Below are 20,557 nucleotides of genomic sequence, written 5' to 3' on the forward strand. Positions count from 1 at the left end.
AAAAATATTTTATAGTTTCTAGATCAGATAGGCTGGTTATCTATCTTCTAGCTATTAACATAAATGTTTAAAAAGTAATACTCAGATACTCAAGTTTGAAAGGAAAAAATGCTAAGAATTTTTTAATGTTTCAAAGGAAACCTTGAATAAACTGCATTTGCAATAACTTTTTCTTTCCATTAAAGGGTCTACAAACAGATTTATAAAGACTCAAAAACACTTTTTAACACTTCCACTGTGTCAATAAACCAGCCAATTATGAATATATCTGTTGAAATGGAGTAAGGCTCTGGAAAAGAAATATTTTACCTCAACAACAGTTGTTATGATTACTTAAGATCGTATCTTAATACAGAAAACAGTTCTACATGCTTCTTAAAGTAACTTGTAATTATTTTAATTTTTTTGGTGCTCTTGCAAATACGTGACTAACAAAATTCAAACCACAGCAACTACACGTAAGAGTTCTGTGGTTTACTTCAAGCATCTGTATATAAAGAACCAAACTACATAGATAGACACTGCAAAACTTATAGGTGAAGTTTAGGTTAGACAACTTTATTAGCTAAAGAACAAAAACACGTTCCACTTTCTGCAATCACAGCTGAAAACGCTTTTCAAGGAGATCCAAGGATGTATGGACTTAAACAATCTGAAATTAAAGTCATAGATATTCAGTAGATTCTCAATCACTGCATTTGTTCTAGTTTAAGTCAGTTTAAATTTTTTCATAGAAAAAAACAGATTTCAGGCAAGTAAAAACAAATTCCAGATAAACATGGTTCGGTGTTTTTTTTTTTTTTATTATTATTTTACCTTTATCAAGGCAGGCAAAGTACAGATGCTGTACATTAAAAACATACAAATACATTACTCACAGCACATCAACTCCTACAGGCAAAGAGACTGGGAAGCACTGCTCCTCTGAAGCTCGGAGCCACAGCTAAATGTACAAGGAGCCATCTGCTGGTCCCACGTAGCCAACGCCAATCAGCAAGACGTCTATCAGCGTCCATATCCCCAGGCCGCCGAAGCTGAAGAGCTTGCCAAGGCCTTCCCGCCACTGACCCAGGTAGAAACGGTCAGCGCCAAACCCCCCGAGGGTGATGCTGCAAGAGCAAACAGGAAGGGGGTCCATCAGCCATACCCCCCAGGGTAGCTCAAAAATGGCACAGAGTCGCACTTGTAAAAGGGCCTCAAATGATCACAACCCCTGATAAGAACACAAACATACTACGTCAAATAATCATGGGCCAGAAGACTGTTTTAATGTCAAAAGGAGGGGAGCCTGGGTGGCTCAGTCGGTTAAACATCTGACAGCAGCTCACTAAGGTCATGATCTCGTGGTCCAGGAGTTCGAGCCCCACGTTGGGCTCTATGCTGACAGCTCAGGGCCTGAAGCCTGCTTTGGATTCTGTATCTCCCTCTCTCTCTGCCCCTCCCTGCTCGCGGGTGCACGTGCACTCTCTCTCTCAAAATAATAAACATTAAAAGAATTTTTAAAAAAGCCAGAAAGTAAAAAAATTTTTAGCTATACTGAATCTGAAGTTCATCTTCTGAAGAAAAGTAATCCGTCTCATTGCTTTTTCATCTAGAAAATGGCATATCCAGAACAAAGCAGGGAGCCAGTCCAACAGGAAGTACACGGACAGAGTCAGGAGGTGGTGTCGTCATGAAGCAGCCCAACACCTCCTGACTATCCCAGATCAAGTCGCCTGAGCTCTGTCACTCATCTCCAAGCAATGAGTGTCGAGAATAAGTGACTTTAAGGTTCCTCCAAATTCTAAGATCTAATGCTATTCAGACAACTTCTCGTTGTGCTTCTTTTAAATGTTTCATCATGGAAAATTTCAAGCCATGTAAGAGTAAGAAGAGAAGAGAGCAGTACCCATGACCCAGCTCCAACAATTCTCAGCATGTGGTCAACCCTGTTTCACCCGTACTCCCACCCCCCAACCCCCGCATTGGAGTACTTTGAGGTAAACCCTGGACATTCTCCCATGCAGGGAATATTGTGAAAGAAATGATGCTGAGCTCTGAGCAGAAAACTATTCTTACATTTTAAAAGTCAAGCTGTTAAATGTACCATGGTAATTTAAGATGTTAACAATCTTGGGGCAACCAGTTGAGAGGGGGACAGGAACAATCACTGTAACTTTTCTGGAAGTCTGAAGTCATTCCAAAATAAAACATTTACTTAAACAAAAAGTCAGTTGTCAGTTTTCATTTGAACCACTGCTGACAAAGACCCTGGCCAGTTAACAAATCTCGTTTTTGTTGTATCTAATTTTCTATTTTGGACGTTTACTTTCCAGCTGTGACTTCCTGCCAGGCAGGATCTGGTCTCTCCTCAGCCCAAACCCTAAAGCAGTGGTTCTCACAAAGCAAGGGGCTTTGCTAAGGGGCAACTTAGCAGTATCTAGAGACACAGGAGTGCTACTGGCATCTAGTAGGTGGAGTTCAGAGATGCTAACCACCCTACTGTGCACAGGACGGTGCCACAGCAAAGAATTATGTGGCCCGAAAGTCAACAGTGATGAGGGTCAGAAACCTAGCCCACATCACACAGGCCACAGGGTCTCAAGCTTTAATGTTAAACCTTCAACTGTAGGTGCCCCGACTTTTAATTAGTGAATTGTTTAACCAGCATCCCACCTGCCTTCCCACTGAGGGAAAGAATTGGTACAATTTTTTCCCCCCAAAGCTGTTGAAAGTTTCACAAATTCAAGCACATTTTAATGTTAAAATTGTAAGTCCGTGCTTATCTCTGGATGGTGGAATTACAGGTGATTTTTCGTGTTTTATTTGGTCATTTTCAATTTTTCCAGTTTTACTAAAAACCGAGTACTGGGTAGGTATCAGTTTTTATAATAAAGGAGGAAATTACTAAAAATTAACGCTACGAATCATAAACCTATCCATCTGAAATAGCACATAGCATTTTTGCTGAATCACAATACATTCAGGATGGGGAAACCATGACTGGTTCTAATTATCTATAATAATGATTCGGTAAGTCATCTCAAAAAGTATGCAGGCATCCTGGGAGAAAGGCTAACATCCTGCCATTAAATTCCATAAAGGGACTGGTCTGATCATCTCACTAACCCCGTGCAGCTTCATTTCCTAGGCCTAGCCAACAAATGTGAAAAGAATCTGAGTGAAGGAGGAACTCGGCTGAGTTCAATGTATGGAAGATTCCACTGATCCCAATGGAACCCAAATGGCACCCTCAACTTACCAGTAGCCACGCTTACCTCAGAGCCAGAGCAGTAGACCACTTATAACCTCCAGTCCAGTTGCAGTATAGCATTTTTGGAAAAGTACGGTTACCTTAAAAAAAGGGAAAATACTCTACATTAGAAACATGGGTAAACAAATACTCTTACACAGAGACTAATGGCCTTGTAATGTGAAACCTAAAAATCAACTCTTTATGGTAATTAAAGTTTGCCACGGTCAATGGTAGAAAGAAAGTCCTTACCATCTCTAAGCATACATTTAATATTTAATCAGAGAAGGAAGGATTACAGTTTGAAGTATGTGAAACGCCCTACCAGCTATCAAGGCTTCAGCGAAGTTTAGGGTCAGACAGTGTGGTACTGAAACAGACAAATCAAGCAATGGGAAAAGGAGAGAGCCCAGTGTCCCCGCCCCCTCCCCAACAGACACACACACACACACACACACACACACACACACACACACACACTCTTCCTGTGGGAGACAGGGCACACGCAGACTGGCCTAGACACTCGGAAGACAACTGGCTATCCACGTGGGGAGAAAAGTAAACCTGCATCTACTTCACACCACATTCCCAACACCAATTCCAGGTGGATTACAGACCTAATATGTGAAAGGCCAAACTTCCAACTTTCAAAAGAAAATATAGGAAAAAAAAGGGCTATGAAAGGCTAATAACTTCAACTAACTAAAATTTTCAAGTTCTACTAAAAAAAAAGTCAAGTCAAGTTCTATTCAAAAGACACACACACACACACACACACACACACACACACACACACACACAAAGTGGAAAACTAAAAATCTGGGAAAGGGTTTTAGGAACACCAAAAGGTTATTATCCAAAATATAAAAGAATTTCCAGAAATTTTTAAGAAAAAGACAAAACTTATGAACAGTAAGTACTGGAGAACACGTCGATTAAGAATAGTTATGTACCAGGGCATCCGGCTGGCTCAGTGGGCTAAGCATCTGAGTCTTGATTTCGGCTCAGGTCATGATCTCAAGGTTCATGGGTTCAAGCTGAGCCCCTGTCGGGCTCTGCGCTGACAGCACAGACTCTGCTTGGGATTCTCTCTCCCTCTCTCTCTGCCCCTCCTTTGCCCTCTCTCTCAAAATAAATACATAAACTTAAAAAAAAAAAAAAAAAGGAACAGTTATGTACCAATAGTGGGAATGTAAATTGTTAAAACCATTTTGGAAAACAGTACATGCTAGAGAGTATATGCTACACAAACTTGTGCACACCTGCAACCAGGAGAGGATACGTACAAACACTTTAAAAGCACCACAATCTGTGAGAGCAAAAAACTGTAAATAATCCAAATACACAGGAGAATGGATAAACTATGATACAATTTCACAGTGGATATTATACAGAAGAAAATAAATAGATAAAACACATGGATGAATCTTAGAGACATGATGTTGAGAGGAAAAAAGAAAGTACAAGAAGATCATAAACAGACTATTATTTTATAAAAGTCTAAAACATGCATCATTGAATAATATATCACACTATATTTTGTTATATACAAGTGACAGAACTATACAAAATGTAAAGCAAAGGAAGTGGGATGATGATGAAAAGAAAATTCACCAGGGCAGTCACCTCTTGAGAGAAGGTAGGGCACTGGGTGCAGGAAAAGCACTCAGGTAGTTTCAGTGGCATCAGACTGTTTTAGTTGTTAATTTGGGTGAAATGCTATTACTATACATCAGGCTTTATACCTTACGCATTTTTTTCTTGTTTGTTCAAATATTACATTTTAAAAGATAAGAGAATTACAAGTTTTCTAGGTTTTTTTTAGTTCATTGAGTTTATTTTTTTATTTTTCAGTTGACATATGATGCTGTATCAGTAATTCAACAACGATCTGTTAAGCTGTTCTCACCACAAGCGTAGCTACCGTCTGTCGCCACTAAGTTTATTAGTGAGGCTTGGCGTAACTAATAAATGTTTCTGATTAGACAACTGAATTGTCTAATTGCTAATTAAAGTTCCACATGCAAGCTTAAAGGAAAGTTTTCTGCTCACGAACTTCGCTGAACCCCACTTACCCAAGCAGTGAATGTGGTCCCGCACCGTGCAGTTGGCAGTGTAGCGTTGCCGAGGACAGGACACGGTCATGCAGCTGGTGGAGTTGGAACACTCATAATCGGTTTCTGGAAGCTGCCAGCAAAACCTGCAAGTCATGTTGATGACGAAGTTCTTTTGGGATTTGAAGTCTTGATCCTAGATGCCCAAGGACGTAGAATGAATCAATCATCATATAGCAGTTAATATGCCAATAAAAATACAAGGCACAAAGCTTCTAAAAGACTTCTCCTCCTGGTAGAAAGTGCAGAAAAATAGGTACAAACCAATATGTGTGCAAAACAAATGTATATGGTATGATCCTATAGTCATGAAAATATACACCCCAAAATATATACCTAAGGGGGAAAAAAAATCTACATAAAGTTACATCAAAATAACAACAGTCATTCCAGGATGGTAAGATTATTTTACCACTTTCACTTGTATAATTTTTCATAATGAGCATGTGTACTTTTGTAATACAACAAAAAGGGGGGTGTATTTTATCAAGCCAGAGTCACAGAGAGCTGGAAGGATGGATGAGTACATCTGTTCAAGGTCACTGAGCTGCAAGTGATGTGTAGAACCCATGTTCCCCAACTCCAGTCCGATGCTCCCAGGAGTACAACACAGATGGGCTACCAAGTCTCAAATCAAGTCTCAAATCTCCACTATGGCCCAGTATCACAGGGCTGTTACCACTGCTCACATCTCTACTGGGTAAGCACTCAACTCAGAACCACACTCAACAAAGGTTCACTGTTGGTGCTAAGCTTTTAAGACCAGAGGGTTTTTCACTTTGATTTTAAAAAAATCATTATTTTGTTTTCTGCTTGTAAGAGTAGGACATGCACTATGTGTGTTGCACATTTGGAACTTACAAGAAAAAACCTGTAACCTCCCCAGAGTGAACCACTTTCAATCTTTCCTTATTTCTTCTGGTAATATAGATTTATGTAAGTGCAATTATACTGAAATCATTTCGTATCCTTTTCCCCCCACTTGACATTACACTGCAATATATAATTTCCAAAATCATTTTTAAATGGTCAATCACCTCTGGAGGTATCAATTTATTAACTTTTTTCATCAACGCAAAACTGCTTTTGTGAATAGCATCCAAAACTGGGTAAGGCACCACTTGACTTAGGCAATGTTGTTTTATGTATCTAGTGATACAGTGATAACACATGCTTATCAACTGTTATTTATATTTATTTATTTTTAATGCTATTTTTGACAGAGAGTGAGCAGGGGAGGGGCAGAGAGAGAGGGAGCCCACAGAATCCAAAGCAGGCTCTAGCCTCTGGACTGTCAGCACAGAGCCTGATGTGGGGCTCGAATTCTCGAACCCCGAGACCATGATCTGAACCAAAGTCAGACGCCTAACTAACTGAGCCACCCAGGTGCCCCTTGTTATCACTTGTTTTTTAAAAACTAGACAATACATGGGGGTGCTTGGGTGGCTCAGTTGGTTAGGCGTCTGACTTCAGCTCAGGTCATGATCTCACAGTTCGTGAGTTTAAGCCCCGCGTTGGCCTCTGTGCTGATAGCTCGGAGCCTGGAGCCTGCTTCAGATTCTGTGTCTCCCTCTCTCTTTGTTCCTCCCCCACTCACGCTCTCTCTCTCTCAAAAATAAATAAAGATTAAAAAAAGAATTAAAAAAAATCCCAACAACTAGGCAATACATGTGGTACAAACTCCCAGACAGGACAGGAGCGAGGAGGAAGCTGGTCCAGCCCAGCCATCAGCAGCCACTGCCCTCTCCAGCAGCAAGTGCTGCTTAGCCTCTGGCCTTCCAAGGAATCTATTCTACGCATGAGCATGTTTATGTCACATATATTTCTTTATTTTTTAAATTTAAGTTTCCACTGATATTTACTTTTCACTTAATTCTGTAGCTATCAGTAAATAGCTCAAGATCTGCTTCATTCTTTTTAGCAGCTGCTATTTATTTCATTTCATAATGAGTCATAAACCGTTCTCTCTTGGACATTTAGCTTGTTTTAAATCTTCCGTCTAGGTGAACAATGCAGCTAAGAATATCCTCAGGCATATTTATTTGTAACCACGTACAGTATCTGTGAGATAAATTTCTAGATAGGGAACTGCGGTCACAAGTTCTATATATCTGTATGTTTCATACATATGACAAGTGCCTACATAAGAGGCTGGCCATCTGCCTACCCACTAACAAGATAGGAGTGTCCCTGGCATCCTCACGAACTCACACTGTTGCTAAGATTTATTACTTTCTTGCCAACCTGGTAAGTTTAAAAACACATGCATTTTTATTGCTTTAATTACAAGGAAAATTAAATAGTTTTTTTCGTGTGTTGAAAGCCCATTTACCTTTCCTTTCCTATGAACCATCTACTTATGTCCTAATACCATTTTTCTATAGGACTGTCATCTCTTTCTCATTTGCTTTTAGGAAATCTTTTTTTTTTTTTATGTTTATTTTGAGAGAGAGAGCATGTAGGGGAGGAGCAGAGAGAGAGAGAGAGAGAGAGAGAGAGAGGGAGGAGAGAGGATCCCAAGCAGGCTCCACACTGTCAGCACTGAGCCCTGATGCAGGGCTCGAACTCAAGAAACTGAGATCATGACCTAAACTGAAATCAAGAGTCAGAAGCTTAACCAACTTGAGCCATCCAGGCGTCCCTGGAAATGTTTAATGCGTTATTTGTCACCCATGTTAGAAATGGTTTTTTTACTCAGTTTGTCATTGATCTTTTGCCTTTATGCTTTTTTTTTTTAATTATTTTTTTTTTCAACGTTTATTTATTTTTGGGACAGAGAAAGACAGAGCATGAACGGGGGAGGGGCAGAGAGAGAGGGAGACACAGAATCGGAAACAGGCTCCAGGCTCTGAGCCATCAGCCCAGAGCCTGACGCGGGGCTCGAACTCACGGACCGCGAGATGGTGACCTGGCTGAAGTAGGACGCTTAACCGACTGCGCCACCCAGGTGCCCCGCCTTTATGCTTTTTTAGGTCATTTTTAGTAGTCTAATGTATCAATTTGTTCTTTTACGGCTTCTAAATTTTACTTCATACTTAGGAAACTATTCCTTTTGAGATGATAACAAAACAATCTCAAGCTTTCTCTGCTACCTCATGGTTTCCTTTCATCACCTTAAATCCCTGATCTTTCTGAAGTTTATTTTTAACAAAATAGGGATTCCACTTTTTTCCACACAGTGACCCAGGCATCCCAGCACCCACTGCACCTGCCTGCTCCTCAGGAAAGAACGGACCCCTTCAAAAGCTGATCTATAGGAAAAGTTATCTGTTACCTTTCCCTCTGTGAAACAGCTGTCATTACTAAGAATCCAGAACCCATCAGAAGGAATTATACTGCTTCAGATACACTGGCAGACTGATCACTTCTCCAAGTGATACAAAACTGCATTTCTGACAAGCACATTTCCAGCTGACCTCAACTGGCTTGACGGTTGCCATTACAACTGGAACAGGAGGGGTTGGCAGGAGTTGCTGGATTTTTACATTCATTTCTATAAAAGAATCCAGATGAGATTCCCTTAGCCTGGGAGTCCCTAGTCAGTATGCATGGAGAAGGACTCGAAGAGTTAATTTTTTTTTCCATTAAATTCAAAATAAGAGGGGGCAGGAGGCACCTGAGTGCACGCACATACCAGTGAGAGAAAACAAGGATTTGCAGGTGAAGGTCGTGGATTATTTCTTTCTGAAACAGTAACTCGGTTACCAAGAAGGGACCCTACATATCTTCATTAACAAACAAGTTAAAAACACATGACTTGTCATGGACAGCCTGGCGACAGCAGTCCTAAGACTCATGTCTCCAGGTAGTCAATTCGTGTATTTTACCACTCTCTAGTTTTCAGAACAGACCAAAAAACTCCCTTGGCGGCAGACTTCAAATTCTACACCTGACAACCAGGCAGCTGCAATTTTATAGGACTCACTATTATTGGCTAATAGAGGAGGCAGATGATGTGAACTCCCCTGGAGAAGAAAAGAAAAAAAATCCCACCCAGCCCTGGTGAGGGCTGTACCAGGCACCATGACCAAGGAGTTCCGAAACTTCCCTAAGCTTTATAATTTCTCTACCTTTGTTATTTTTTGTTATCTGCTGCCATTTTCTACTAAATGAAACCTTTTGTTTTTGGAACATCTAAAGAAGAAAGAAATTGAGAAGTATGTCTTACTCTGTAACCAGTTTTCGGAGATGAAAGTCAAAGCAGCTGAGGCAAACAACAAAGGAGGCTAATTCTGGACAAGTTCCCCTTCTTCAGAGTCTTTCCATTTTTCAGTAAGTAGCTACTATCTGTCAGACCCATGAGACATAAATTTTTTTGTACTTTTTATATTTGATTAGAGTTGTCACACAATGTTACATTAGTGTCCGGTGGAGATAAAAATCTTTAAAGCCTTCAAATAAAGAAGTTTAGCCAGACTGCATTTAAGACACAGTAACAAAGACTAATAATTCAAGGGCAGTCATCAAGACTATCTGACTCAATTTTCAAGTGTGCTGATACAGTATACAAAATGGTAACGTGTTTATAAAAAAACAAATTCAGACAACGACAGCGTAAAATCTCATTTCCCCTATGAAGTGAAGCCTTCCTCACTCCCTTTCTGATACTAGACTTCATCAGCAAAATTACAGAAAGAGTCTAGGGGTGGAAGGAACTTTCCAATCTAGCCCTCCACAGATTAAGTTCCAAACAATGGAGTGGGAAGGAACCCTGCTCAAGCAACAAAAATGCTACAACTGCCAGGTCAAAAGAGATCTGCAAAAGAGGACATAGTATGGAATCCGTTCCTTCCTTCTCAACAAGTTACCAAAAACAGGGTTCCATGGACACATGTTAGAAAAAGCTGTTCTGGGCCCATCCGCTCATTCATCTTATTTAACAAGAAACAGATTAATAAATACTGCAGCGAGTTACGGCAGGGTCAAGAGTAAAACACTACTTCATTATTCGTTTTTAGTCTTCATCTCACCCAGACACGAGGACTGTCGCCCCAAACAAGGGAGTGTGCAATAATTTACCTGGTCCAGTTGTTAAAACTGCAGACACCAGAGTCTCCCTAACCTACTCACATTCAGCGGGTCTGGGGCTGTCTCCAGGAATGATTGTAACAGCAGCCGAAGTCAGGTAGCTCGGAAGCAGGTACCCCTAGAGAACTCTACGGAACACCAACTAGGAGAGCCTTTCTAGGCTCCTTCCTCTCTCTGTCAAAATGTCAGGAGACAGGATATAGGTGTGATGACTGTAACAGGGTCATTTCTAATAGGCCTTTTCTATTTCTGGCTTTCTCTAAGAAGTCTGATAACTGCTCCAATTTAATCTGTCAAAAAATTCCCGTCTGGGGGCGCCTGGGTGGCTCAGTCGGTTAAGCATCCGACTTCAGCTCAGGTCATGATCTCGCGGTTCATGAGTTTGAGCCCCACATCGGGCTCTGTGCTGACAGCTTGGAGCCTGGCGCCTGCTTCGGATTCTGTGTCTCCCTCTCTCTCTCTGCCCCTCCCCCACTCATGTTTGGTTTCTGTCAAAAATAAATAAATAAATATTTAAAAAAATTTGTTTTTAATTGCCATCTGAACCCTGGCAACCAAACCTTCCGTGGCAATGAAAGATTCAGTCTTCTGATCAAGTTGTCTTTGTTCCTAAAATATTACTTGTAGAATGCAGAGCACCTTCTTTCAGGATTTCCCCTACAGTCACGTCTACACTATACTTATAACTTGAGGTTTACAATGAGTTCATTTAAAAGAATTAAGTTGCAGTACTTACAACACAGGTAACAGAAGGTTTGACTGTGCAGTCAAAAGTGACAGGCTTCCCATAGACACAGGAGTAATTTGTCCTGCATTCTACACAGTCTGCAGGAAGTCTGCTACACAAACCATTACTTGGACACTTCATCACATAAGGTGGGATATCAGTACTTTCTGTGAAAAGTAAGAGAGAAGCTCATTTTCATATAATATTGATCAGAATCCCAGGAGAATACAGTTTCCTAAGGTTAAGGGACATGGTTGCTAGCAATGAACTACTGGGCTGGAATGGAAAATGCACGGAGTTGGGAGTCGGAGACACCTGCAGTTCAAGCAAGGTTCTGCCAACCAAGCTGTGTGACCTGATGCAACAACAGTTCAACAGCTAAGTAAAAAGGATTTAATTACTGCCCCCGCAAATGGGCATGAAAAGCAAAGGTGCTTATGAACATATAATGTATACACAAAGCTAGGTGTAAGTTAGGGCCTCAGAAAAATCTACTCTAACAAGATGAACAATGAAAAGTTTAGCAATGGCAAAGTTTGTTCAAGATCACAGAGGGAGTGACAAAACTGGAACAACCCAAACCCGTTTCTAATCCAATATTCTTTTCACCTGAATTCACGAATTTGGTAATTACGCCACTGACCCTTTAAGCGAATCAATCAGTACAATAACGGTACCAACTTTGGAAAATGTTCTCTGTCGTTATTCCACATTGGTACTTCAATAAGCCATGATTTGCAGGTAATAAGGAAATTTAAGTTTCAGATTACAAAGCTGAACATAGCCCTCTATATTAGTAACTGGTTCACTGGGTTGCAATTTTTCCCCCAGCCAGCCTTGCTGGGAGTAAAATATATTTCTCAATTAAGAGAGGATCAAATTGCAAGTATTCTTGGGGAGGAAGAGAGGCTTTCAAAAACATCCAAAAGAATAAAAAAAATTTTGTGCTCTATAATTTTAGATTCAAGAATGGTGCTGTCTTGTCGTGATCTTTACATCCATATAAGAATCAGTAAAACACCTCTGCCAGTTTCATTGAAATAATGGAACTGTAAAGGGATGACCTATAGAGACAAAGGTTCTGTTAAGCAAAACACACTAATACTCATTTAAAACTGGTCCCACTTAAAGTCACTGAATTATGTGGGCAATTCTACAAATATCATTTTTCTTTTCTTTTATTCGATTATTTTTGGGGCTGGGAATTGGAAACTTAGAAATCACAAAGCCCAAAAGACTTTAGAGGGCCAGGCTAACCTCACCACCCTAAAGACAAGGAAAGTGAATACTGAAGGGTAAGTAATTTGCTCAAACTTCCAGTAGTTCAACCAAGCAGACTGAGACTCCAAGTCTTAGTCCCTCTCATCCTTCCATTTCACACAGCCTTGGGAGGAACCTTTAATATCCAACATCAGGAACGGGGTATAAGAAGAAAAAGAAATTTTCTGAAGGGAAAGAAGCATTGGTTGAAGGTGATCTTGATGAACGAGGTGGCAAAATAATAGAGAGATAGAAATGAAGAATGTGGAATTGGAAAAAGATGTGGCTGGAATGTCAAAAGGAATTGCAACATCAAGACAGTCAACAGAATACATCTGGGTAGCTGTCTTTAGTTCACATAACCTAAAATACAATAGAGTTCAAAAAAATGGAAAGTGATTTTTATCTTAAAAAGAAGAAGAAATAAACCACTAGATATAAATACACACATTTACTAGAATAGAAAATATCTAGTACCTGCTGCCCTGGGAACTACTGTGAAAGTACGTGTTGGGCCCGGATCCTTTATTGACTGAGCCAGCGGCTGCGACTGCTCTAAATTTAAGGATCCTACAATTAGAGAAACATGTTATCCTGGGATATGAAAACCTTGGTTTGTGTGCTTAAGACGCAAGGTCCACACCAGGCCCGTAACTGCTTAGAAAAACTCACAGCTTGACGATCCAGAAAACTAAACAAAGAAATGCCAAATAGGGTCGACACCTATTTAGATCAATAGGCAACTAGGGAACAAAGCGTTGGTGTCGGGCTCCAGGTCCGCTTCCCCGGCCAACACCCGAGCCCTGGGTCTCCTGCTCGAGGGCTCCCTGGCCCAGCTCGGCGCCTCCGGGGTCCCGGGGCGGAGTGGGCGGCCAGGACCCGCCAGACGGAGCTACAGCGATCAGCCTCCGCCCTTCGCCCTCCGCCCACGGGCCTAGCGCGGACACCTCCCGCCGCCCCCGGGGTACCATTCAGCCGGACCCCGCGTGGACCCCGGCCTTTAACTCACCCCCGCCCGACAAGATGTAGAACTGGGAGAGGAACAACAGCACGCGGCAGAGGCGGAGCAGGACCCCCAGCGGGACGCCCGCCGCCACCATCTCGCCGGTGCGTGCGCACTTCCGGGCCACGAGGCGGGACTGGGCAGAGGGGCGGGGCGCCGGCGCGCGCGCCGTAGGGGCGTGTGCGAGCGCGGCCTCGGAGAGCCCAAGGCGCAGGCGCGCGGCGGGCGTTGCGTGGGTTCGGCTGGGCCCGGCAGCTGGCGTCTGGCTGGTGCGCGCGGACTTCCGTGTCCCGAGGCGGACTGGGCAGAGGGTTCCCGGGGCTGGGGTGGAGGTGGGGTAAGGTCGCGACGCCTAGAGGTTGTTTGCTTCCCTAGTGTCCCCCATGCCCGCTGGACGAGGCGCTCGCTTCGCCTTCCTTGGCTAGCGACTGGCGAACGTCACCCGGGACCGAAATTCACTGCAATCAGAGGCGGGCAAATTTGGGAAGTTGGCCACCATTTATATGGGCTGGCTGTGAGGTTGAAAACTGCTTTGTGCTCGGTACTCTGCGAAGGTTTTGATGATGTGTTTGATTTCATACTTAAAAGGTACTTATTGACAGATGAAGAAACTGTGGCACAAACCCAGTTGGGGAAGTGACCCCCAGGGTGTGGCAGGCAGCCCCAAAAGGACCCCCATTCCCTGTGTTGCCGACCTGATCAGTGCCCAGCTAGCATCTCTCTCTGGTCAGCTGTTGGTTTCATCACTAGCCAACTCCTTAAAGACATACATTACTTCCAGAAAGTTCCTCAGAGCCTGGGAGAGGACAGTAAGTATACCTGTCAAGTATTCAGGTCCAGAAGCACTGGGACAAGAACCCTGGGATGTGAAAGGAGGGTCCAAAGCATGAGCCCCTCCCTGGTGAAGGCCAGCCTTGGGGAGGGGAGCTGAACCCCAGGACTCTGGCTCCCTGCGTGCTCATAAGGCAGACTGTACCTATTTTTGTCACACTATTCTTTGTCCTGTGTTGCTGACCTGCGTTCCCCTTTTCCACCCACCTGGCCCGAAATTCTTTTGGGGGTCTCCTGACTCCCCATTCCCTCACTAGCCAGTTTGGATGAATGAAAAGAGTATATTGAATGGTGGCTGGCACACAATAAGACCTTAATAAATATTACCCTAAAAATTATATCACACAATTTGCATACCTTTTAGCACTATACAGGTTTGATATAAAATGCAGTTTTGTTTATTAACTGTTCAGGATGCTAAATAATAAATGTGTTGAGAAGAGAGAGAGAGCATGTCTTCAATTTATTTTGAATTGCACAGCACCTAGCCAAATAAGCACCCAATAAATACTTCTTGATCGGTAGCTAAATTCTCTATTGGCATAAAGCTATTTCAATCCTGTTCTGAGCAGTAAGGTATTCCTCTCAGTTAAAAGCAAAACTCCATTTACATTGTGAAACTGACTAAAGGAAACTGTATTTAAGATGGAGTCAGGAGGCCAGAAGGGCCAGCTCTTATGCCCTACCACTCCTAATGGACTACACACCCAACTGCAAGAGAGGCACCTTGCATTCCCAACAGGAAGAGCCTATACTTTGCTACCCCAGCAAGAGGAAGATTTTCTCTTTGCTGCAACAGCCCCGCCAATGAGAAGCAGTCACAACTCACTAAAGAAAAGCCACTACAGTTGAAGCTCCCAGTTTACTCCAATGGACTTTTTGATCATAGCAGTCCTTCCCAATTCCGCCTCCCACCTTTGCTCTATAAAAAAACAGCCCTCTCTCCTGTGTATGGTTTTGCCATAGCTAACCTGTCCCAAATTATAATTATCTGCTATTCCCGAAAGAATCCATTTCTGCTGATAAAATAGCTGACAGTTTTGGGGCACCTGGATGACTCAGTCAGTTAAGCGTCCAACTTGGGCTCAGGTCATGATCTCACACTCCGTTGAGTTCGAGCCCCACCTCAGGCTCTGTGCTGACAGCTTAGAGCCTGGAGCCCACTTCAGATTCTGTGTCTCCCTCTCTCTCTGTCCCTCCCCCCACTGCTTGCACTCTGTCTGTCTCTCTCTCAAAAATTAACTTATAAAAAATAACTGACAGTTTTATTTTTAAGGTTAACCGAACGTGTTAATCAGTAATGCGTCATCTCATCAAAAAAGCAATTTAACTCTAGGGGAGCTGCTTACTTATAAGCCAATGGCTGAAATACTGGAAACACTGTGTGCTGCATTTTATATAGGAATTTATTTTTTCTACAGATGAATAAGGCTCGATTGTCAATTAGAAGCATTCAAACAGCAACTCTTAACCTATACTGCAAACAACAGTAGATTCCACAACACTGAATTTGAGGTTCAGAGTCCTTGGTCAGTAATCCAGTATTTAGTACTAGCTTCTTGTTTTGAGGTTGTTGGTTAGTTAAGTGATGATTCCAATTTTGGAGATAAAGTTTCAGTGTGAACTTTAGTAAGAACAACCATAAAAATACCTGAGGTGTAATGTTACTAGAAAATAAGATTTTCCCTTATATTTAAAAAAGCTTTGCAGATTTTTATTTGAAGCCTATTGTTTGAAAACCCAGTCTCAGCAATAATATCTCATAATCTTCATATCCCAGTATTTCCCCTCTTTCAATGAATAATATTTTCCCATTTAAGTCTTTCAAGGCATTTAGGAAATTAAGAATTTCCCAAGCTTGTCCTCTTACTAGCTTCAGAGACATTAAAGAATTAAACTTTTAATATCAGCTACTCATTCATTGTATCCTTTCTCACTGAGCCCATCAGTGGGTCAAAAGTTCTCAGAAGTACTAAAGATAATTAAGAAAAATGCATTTTTAGGGTTCAAAACAAGGTTACATGGAAGCAAGAACAAGGAAGAATTTCAAAAGTCTTCCTCAGCATTTAGTGTACGTGATTTCTTGAGAGTCTTCAATTTATCAATGGCAGAAGTTACAGAAATCTCTCCATGAATTTTGTTGTCTCTTGTTCGAACATTTACAGCATTATTCGTCTTTTCCTTTTCTCCAACCACTGTGGAAAAGAAAGGGAAATAAACCTATTTTAAATAAATGATATAATAAATATTAAGTCAACAGTCACATGACACATCTTATTGAGTTCTTCTTCAGTATTAATCACTAATTACCAGTCTAATGACCATGAGGTCATCGTCTGATAGTAAACCCTTCAAAGAGGAATGACTTCTAACCCCTTCTCCTTATTGTCCACTTGCAAGAACATATATTGTGGTCTTAGGGTACAAATCAGAACAGGGAGATCTTACAGACCCCCTGACTCCATATGGCATCTGGGGAGGCACCAGACCCATGCCCAACCAGACAACCAGAATTTTCAGAAATGTAGGTAAAAAGAGTTTCTCTCTAGTGCCCCTTAGCGGGATGATGCCAGAATCTGCTGGCATGTTTCTTGTCATGTAGAAGGAAGAAACAGGTCACCAGTTAAGGGGAATAAAGTAGATATTCAAGAAAAACATAAAGAACCAGAGCAAAGTAGGGGCCAGAAATGAAGAGATTTAGTTGACCAGCTTGCTCCAATTACTCTTCTAATGGTTTGGCTATTTAATTCTACCTTCCATGTCATGAGATACTTCATTACACTTCCAAATAAATTCTGTCTTTGTCTAAGTCATTGTGAGAGTTCTGTCACCAGAAGGAGCCTGACTGAAACATCACAATACCTACTACACAAATACTTTCAATGACAAATGGCTGATAGGACAACACTATGTGTATTTACTTTACCTTCTACAGAATCTTTCAACTTAACTGGAGATAACAGTATCATGCCTGGAGGAATATGATATCAGTTTCTCTTGATTTCTGACTCATTTTAAAGTCAAAATTTTAGATGCTCATCCAAGTACTCATATGCCTTCAGGACACTTTTTCACTTCAATTCTTTTCTTTTGATCATCTTAAATTTGGACTCTCTCCCACTCATTAGTAATCCCAAAGATTTGTAATAAGTCAGAAAAGCAAAGGAGAATATTTGAGGCCTGTCACATGGCTGACACACAAAGAGCGTAATTTTACTGATGCAATCATTTTCACATTTTTTTGTTGTTGTTGGTTTGCGATATTAGCTACTGCTAGTAATACTAACAACTAACCAAGAACACCATGGACTGTTCTTGGTGCATACGTAACAATCAAACTGTCTTAATCACATAGTTATACCATACTCATGTAGTTATACTATATTCACATAGTTATACCATTTTGTTTTTTAGAATTAGAGTGAAAAAACAAGCATTTGATAAAATTTAAACTTAAGTTACCCAAAATGAAATTATACTGAGCCAGCTGCGCATTTCGTATTTTCTTATTTAGTGTACAACTATGATCTAAGTCAACGTCGGTCATGAATCCTTCTTCAAAAAATGCATTGGATACCTACAAGAAAATGAAACACTTTCATTATTACAATATTTGTGGTAGCCAGCCTCCGAGAGGACCCACGGGATCCTCGCCTTTTGCATTCACACCTTGCGTCACCTCCTCCACCTTGTACCAGGTTGCTCGATGTGACCACAGAGAAGGGCAGAAGTGAGGGTGTGTCACTTTGGAGGTTAAAAGACTTCAGCTCCCACATCTTTAACATCACTCCCTCTGGGGAAACCAGCTGCCATGTTGGGAGGAAATTCAGGAAACCTTTGGAAAAGCCCATGTGGTGAGGAACTGAAGCCTCCAACAATGATGTGATTGAGCCACAAGGCTGCAGCCCTGGCTGGCTGACAGCACCACTGGCATCCTTGTGAGGGGCACTGAGCCAGAATCGCCCAGTGAAGCTGCTCCCAGGTTCTGACTCTCAGAAACTATGAGATAATAAATGTTGTCTCAGGCTGCTAAGGTTTGGAGTTAACTGTTATGTGGCAATAGATAACATAAGTATCTTCCTTAACAGAGCCATGTGGAAAAGAATAATTTAAGTATGAGAGATGTATTAAAATCCCAATTTCTTGGGGTGCCTGGGTGGCTTGGTTGAGCCTCTGACTCTTGATTTCAGCTCAGATCATGATCTCATGGTCATGAGATTGAGCCCCGAGTCAGGATCTATGCTGGGCATGTAGCCGGTTTAAGATTCTCTCTTCCTCTGCCCCTCCCCCCACCCCACGTGCTCACCCTCTGTCTCTCTCAAAAACACAAAAATAAAAATAAAATCCCAATCTCAAAAACATTAATAAAATAGTTTTAATCCAGCTATACAGACATGATTCAGATGTTACTTTCAATTACTGAAAATGTGAGTGGTTTAAGTATTGTATTATTTATGCAGTATTTTAAGGTATGAATAATATTCCAAGTCAATAACCTTCACAGACTACATGCCGAGATTATTATGTACTTTATATTGTCTCTGATTTTACCTGAAGTGCATAGTTTTCACAAGTTGGCCCCACAGGGATGACCATTACCTGACGAGGAGATAGCCAGAAAGGCCTGAAAAATATATAAAATATATATTTTCAAAATCTAATGATGATCATCTATTATGTGATTTAAAAAATAACCAAAGATTTTCTTTATAAGTAAGACTTCACGAGAGAGCAGATTCAGTAGAGTGGTATGGAAGTAAACTAAACCATACAGAGAGCTAAAAAGGAACAGCGTAGACAAGAGGAGAAGCTAGGGATTATGGTAGGACAGGGAGGGAAGAACAGGGCAGCAGCTGGGAGGAAGGACTAACCATCACTTATTGTACCACTGGACAACTGCACTCCCAGGCCCTCACCCAAGAGAAATGGAAACATGTTCACCCAGAAACCTTCCCACTAATGTCCATGGCAATTTTGCTTAGAATAGCCCCAAACTGGAAACACTCCAAATTTCTTTCAGTGGATGAATGGTCACATGGGTGCCTCCACACCATGGAACACTACCAGCAATAAAAGGGGACCAACCACTGATACTTGAAACAAGTTGGATGGATCTCAAGGGAACTCCAGTGCATGAATAAAGCCAACCCCACACGTTTGCACACTGTATGATTCCATTTATGTAACATTCTTGGAATGACAAAATCATGGAGATTTTGGAGAACAGATGAGTGGCTGTCACAGGATGATGAAGGGGGTGGGGGAGAAGGTATGGAACAATAAATTGGTAGCACAAGGAATCCTCATAAATAACAGAATTGTCTTATATCTTGACTGATGCTGGGTACCCTGATAAAATTTTATAGAACTAAACACACACATGCACACAAATGCACATAAACTGGGAAGACCTAAATAACTAAATAAGGCTGGTGGACTGCATCAAAGTCAATTTCCTGGTCATGATACTGTACAGTTTTGTAAGATGTTACCATTGGGGAAACTGGGGAAAGGGTATGCTGGACCTTTCTTATTACTTCTTACCACTACCTATAAATCTATAATGATCTCAAAGTGAAATAAAAATATATATATTATACATATATGTGTATGTGTATGTATACATATATATATACACACACATATATATACATATATATACACATATATATGTGTGTGTGTGTATATATATGTATATAGGAAGTTGGGTATAAGTATTGTTGGTTTTTTTTTTTAACATTTATTTATTTTTGAGACAGGGAGAGACAGCATGAACGGGGGAGGGTCAGAAAGAGAGGGAGACACAGAATCTGAAACAGGCTCCAGGCTCTGAGCTGTCAGCACAGAGCCTGACGCGGGGCTCGAACTCACGGACCGCGAGATCATGACCTGAGCTGAAGTCGGATGCTTAACCGACTGAGCCACCCAGGCGCCCCTAAGTATTGTTTATTGTGGGAAATATTTCTTCATCAGTATTTTGTTTGAAGGGGAAAGTAAATGCAGTGGGGACTATTAGCTGGTGGCACTTTATGAACATACACATTTATATATTTATTCTTAAATTACAAAAGCAAAGTAACATGTATGATAAAGCAATAATACATATGATAAAACACAGAAAGACAGCTCTGTCCCCACCCTGTCCCCAGGGGAGCCACATTTTAACCATTGCTATTGTGAGATCTTGGGGAGGTTTTCACCGCAACTCTGGCACGTGTCTTGAACTCTTGACTGATGAGCTGAAGAGCCTGTGCCCTGAGTCTGGGCAATGCAGGACAGCACACTGAGTGCATGGCACCATCTCCTGATTCCACTAGTTCTTTTCACCACCACTACTTGAGAGCAAGACACCACCATCTCCC

General features: G+C 41.5%; 2 protein-coding genes across 4 annotated transcripts in view; both read right to left on the bottom strand.

Annotated features, from left to right (window-relative positions):
• Positions 1–537: 537 nt before the first annotated feature.
• TM2D3 (TM2 domain containing 3) lies at positions 538–13,512 on the bottom strand. Of its 3 annotated transcripts, none has more exons than XM_040493812.1 (6): positions 13,371–13,511; positions 12,839–12,931; positions 11,111–11,268; positions 5,308–5,482; positions 3,258–3,333; positions 538–1,109 (listed from the first exon to the last, which is right to left on the bottom strand). In XM_040493812.1, exons 1-6 carry the CDS (start codon positions 13,459–13,461, stop codon positions 944–946), a joined length of 759 nt encoding a protein of 252 aa, XP_040349746.1. In that variant the 5' UTR covers positions 13,462–13,511; the 3' UTR covers positions 538–943. The 3 variants fall into 3 exon arrangements, with proteins under 3 accessions (XP_040349746.1, XP_040349748.1, XP_040349747.1); XM_040493813.1 differs by having other exon boundaries at positions 1,102–1,213; positions 13,371–13,512; XM_040493814.1 differs by lacking the exon at positions 12,839–12,931.
• Positions 13,513–15,441: 1,929 nt separating this feature from the next.
• The window catches only part of TARS3 (threonyl-tRNA synthetase 3), a 63,733-nt gene continuing 58,617 nt past the window's right edge, over positions 15,442–20,557 (bottom strand). Inside the window, exons 17-19 of the mRNA XM_040493815.1 lie at positions 18,747–18,819; positions 17,658–17,772; positions 15,442–16,390 (exon numbers count right to left, since the gene is read on the bottom strand). Of these exons, the coding sequence (XP_040349749.1) occupies positions 16,242–16,390; positions 17,658–17,772; positions 18,747–18,819 (337 nt within the window). The 3' untranslated portion in view covers positions 15,442–16,241. The remainder of the gene's footprint in view (positions 16,391–17,657; positions 17,773–18,746; positions 18,820–20,557) is intronic.

Source organism: Herpailurus yagouaroundi, unplaced genomic scaffold (genome assembly GCF_014898765.1).
Source record: "Herpailurus yagouaroundi ecotype Mexico unplaced genomic scaffold, PumYag 185, whole genome shotgun sequence".
NCBI classification, from domain to species: Eukaryota; Metazoa; Chordata; class Mammalia; order Carnivora; family Felidae; genus Herpailurus; species Herpailurus yagouaroundi.

Excerpts from the sequence above, each read along its gene's own strand:
- TM2D3 (XM_040493812.1), bottom strand. The coding sequence starts at position 13,461 with ATGGTGGCGGCGGGCGTCCCGCTGGGGGTCCTGCTCCGCCTCTGCCGC. Across the intron at positions 12,932-13,370 it reads CTACATCTTGTCGGGCGGGG|GATCCTTAAATTTAGAGCAG; the intron begins GTGAGTTAAAGG and ends CTCTAATTGTAG. Across the intron at positions 11,269-12,838 it reads AGTAGTTCCCAGGGCAGCAG|AAAGTACTGATATCCCACCT; the intron begins GTACTAGATATT and ends TACTTTTCACAG.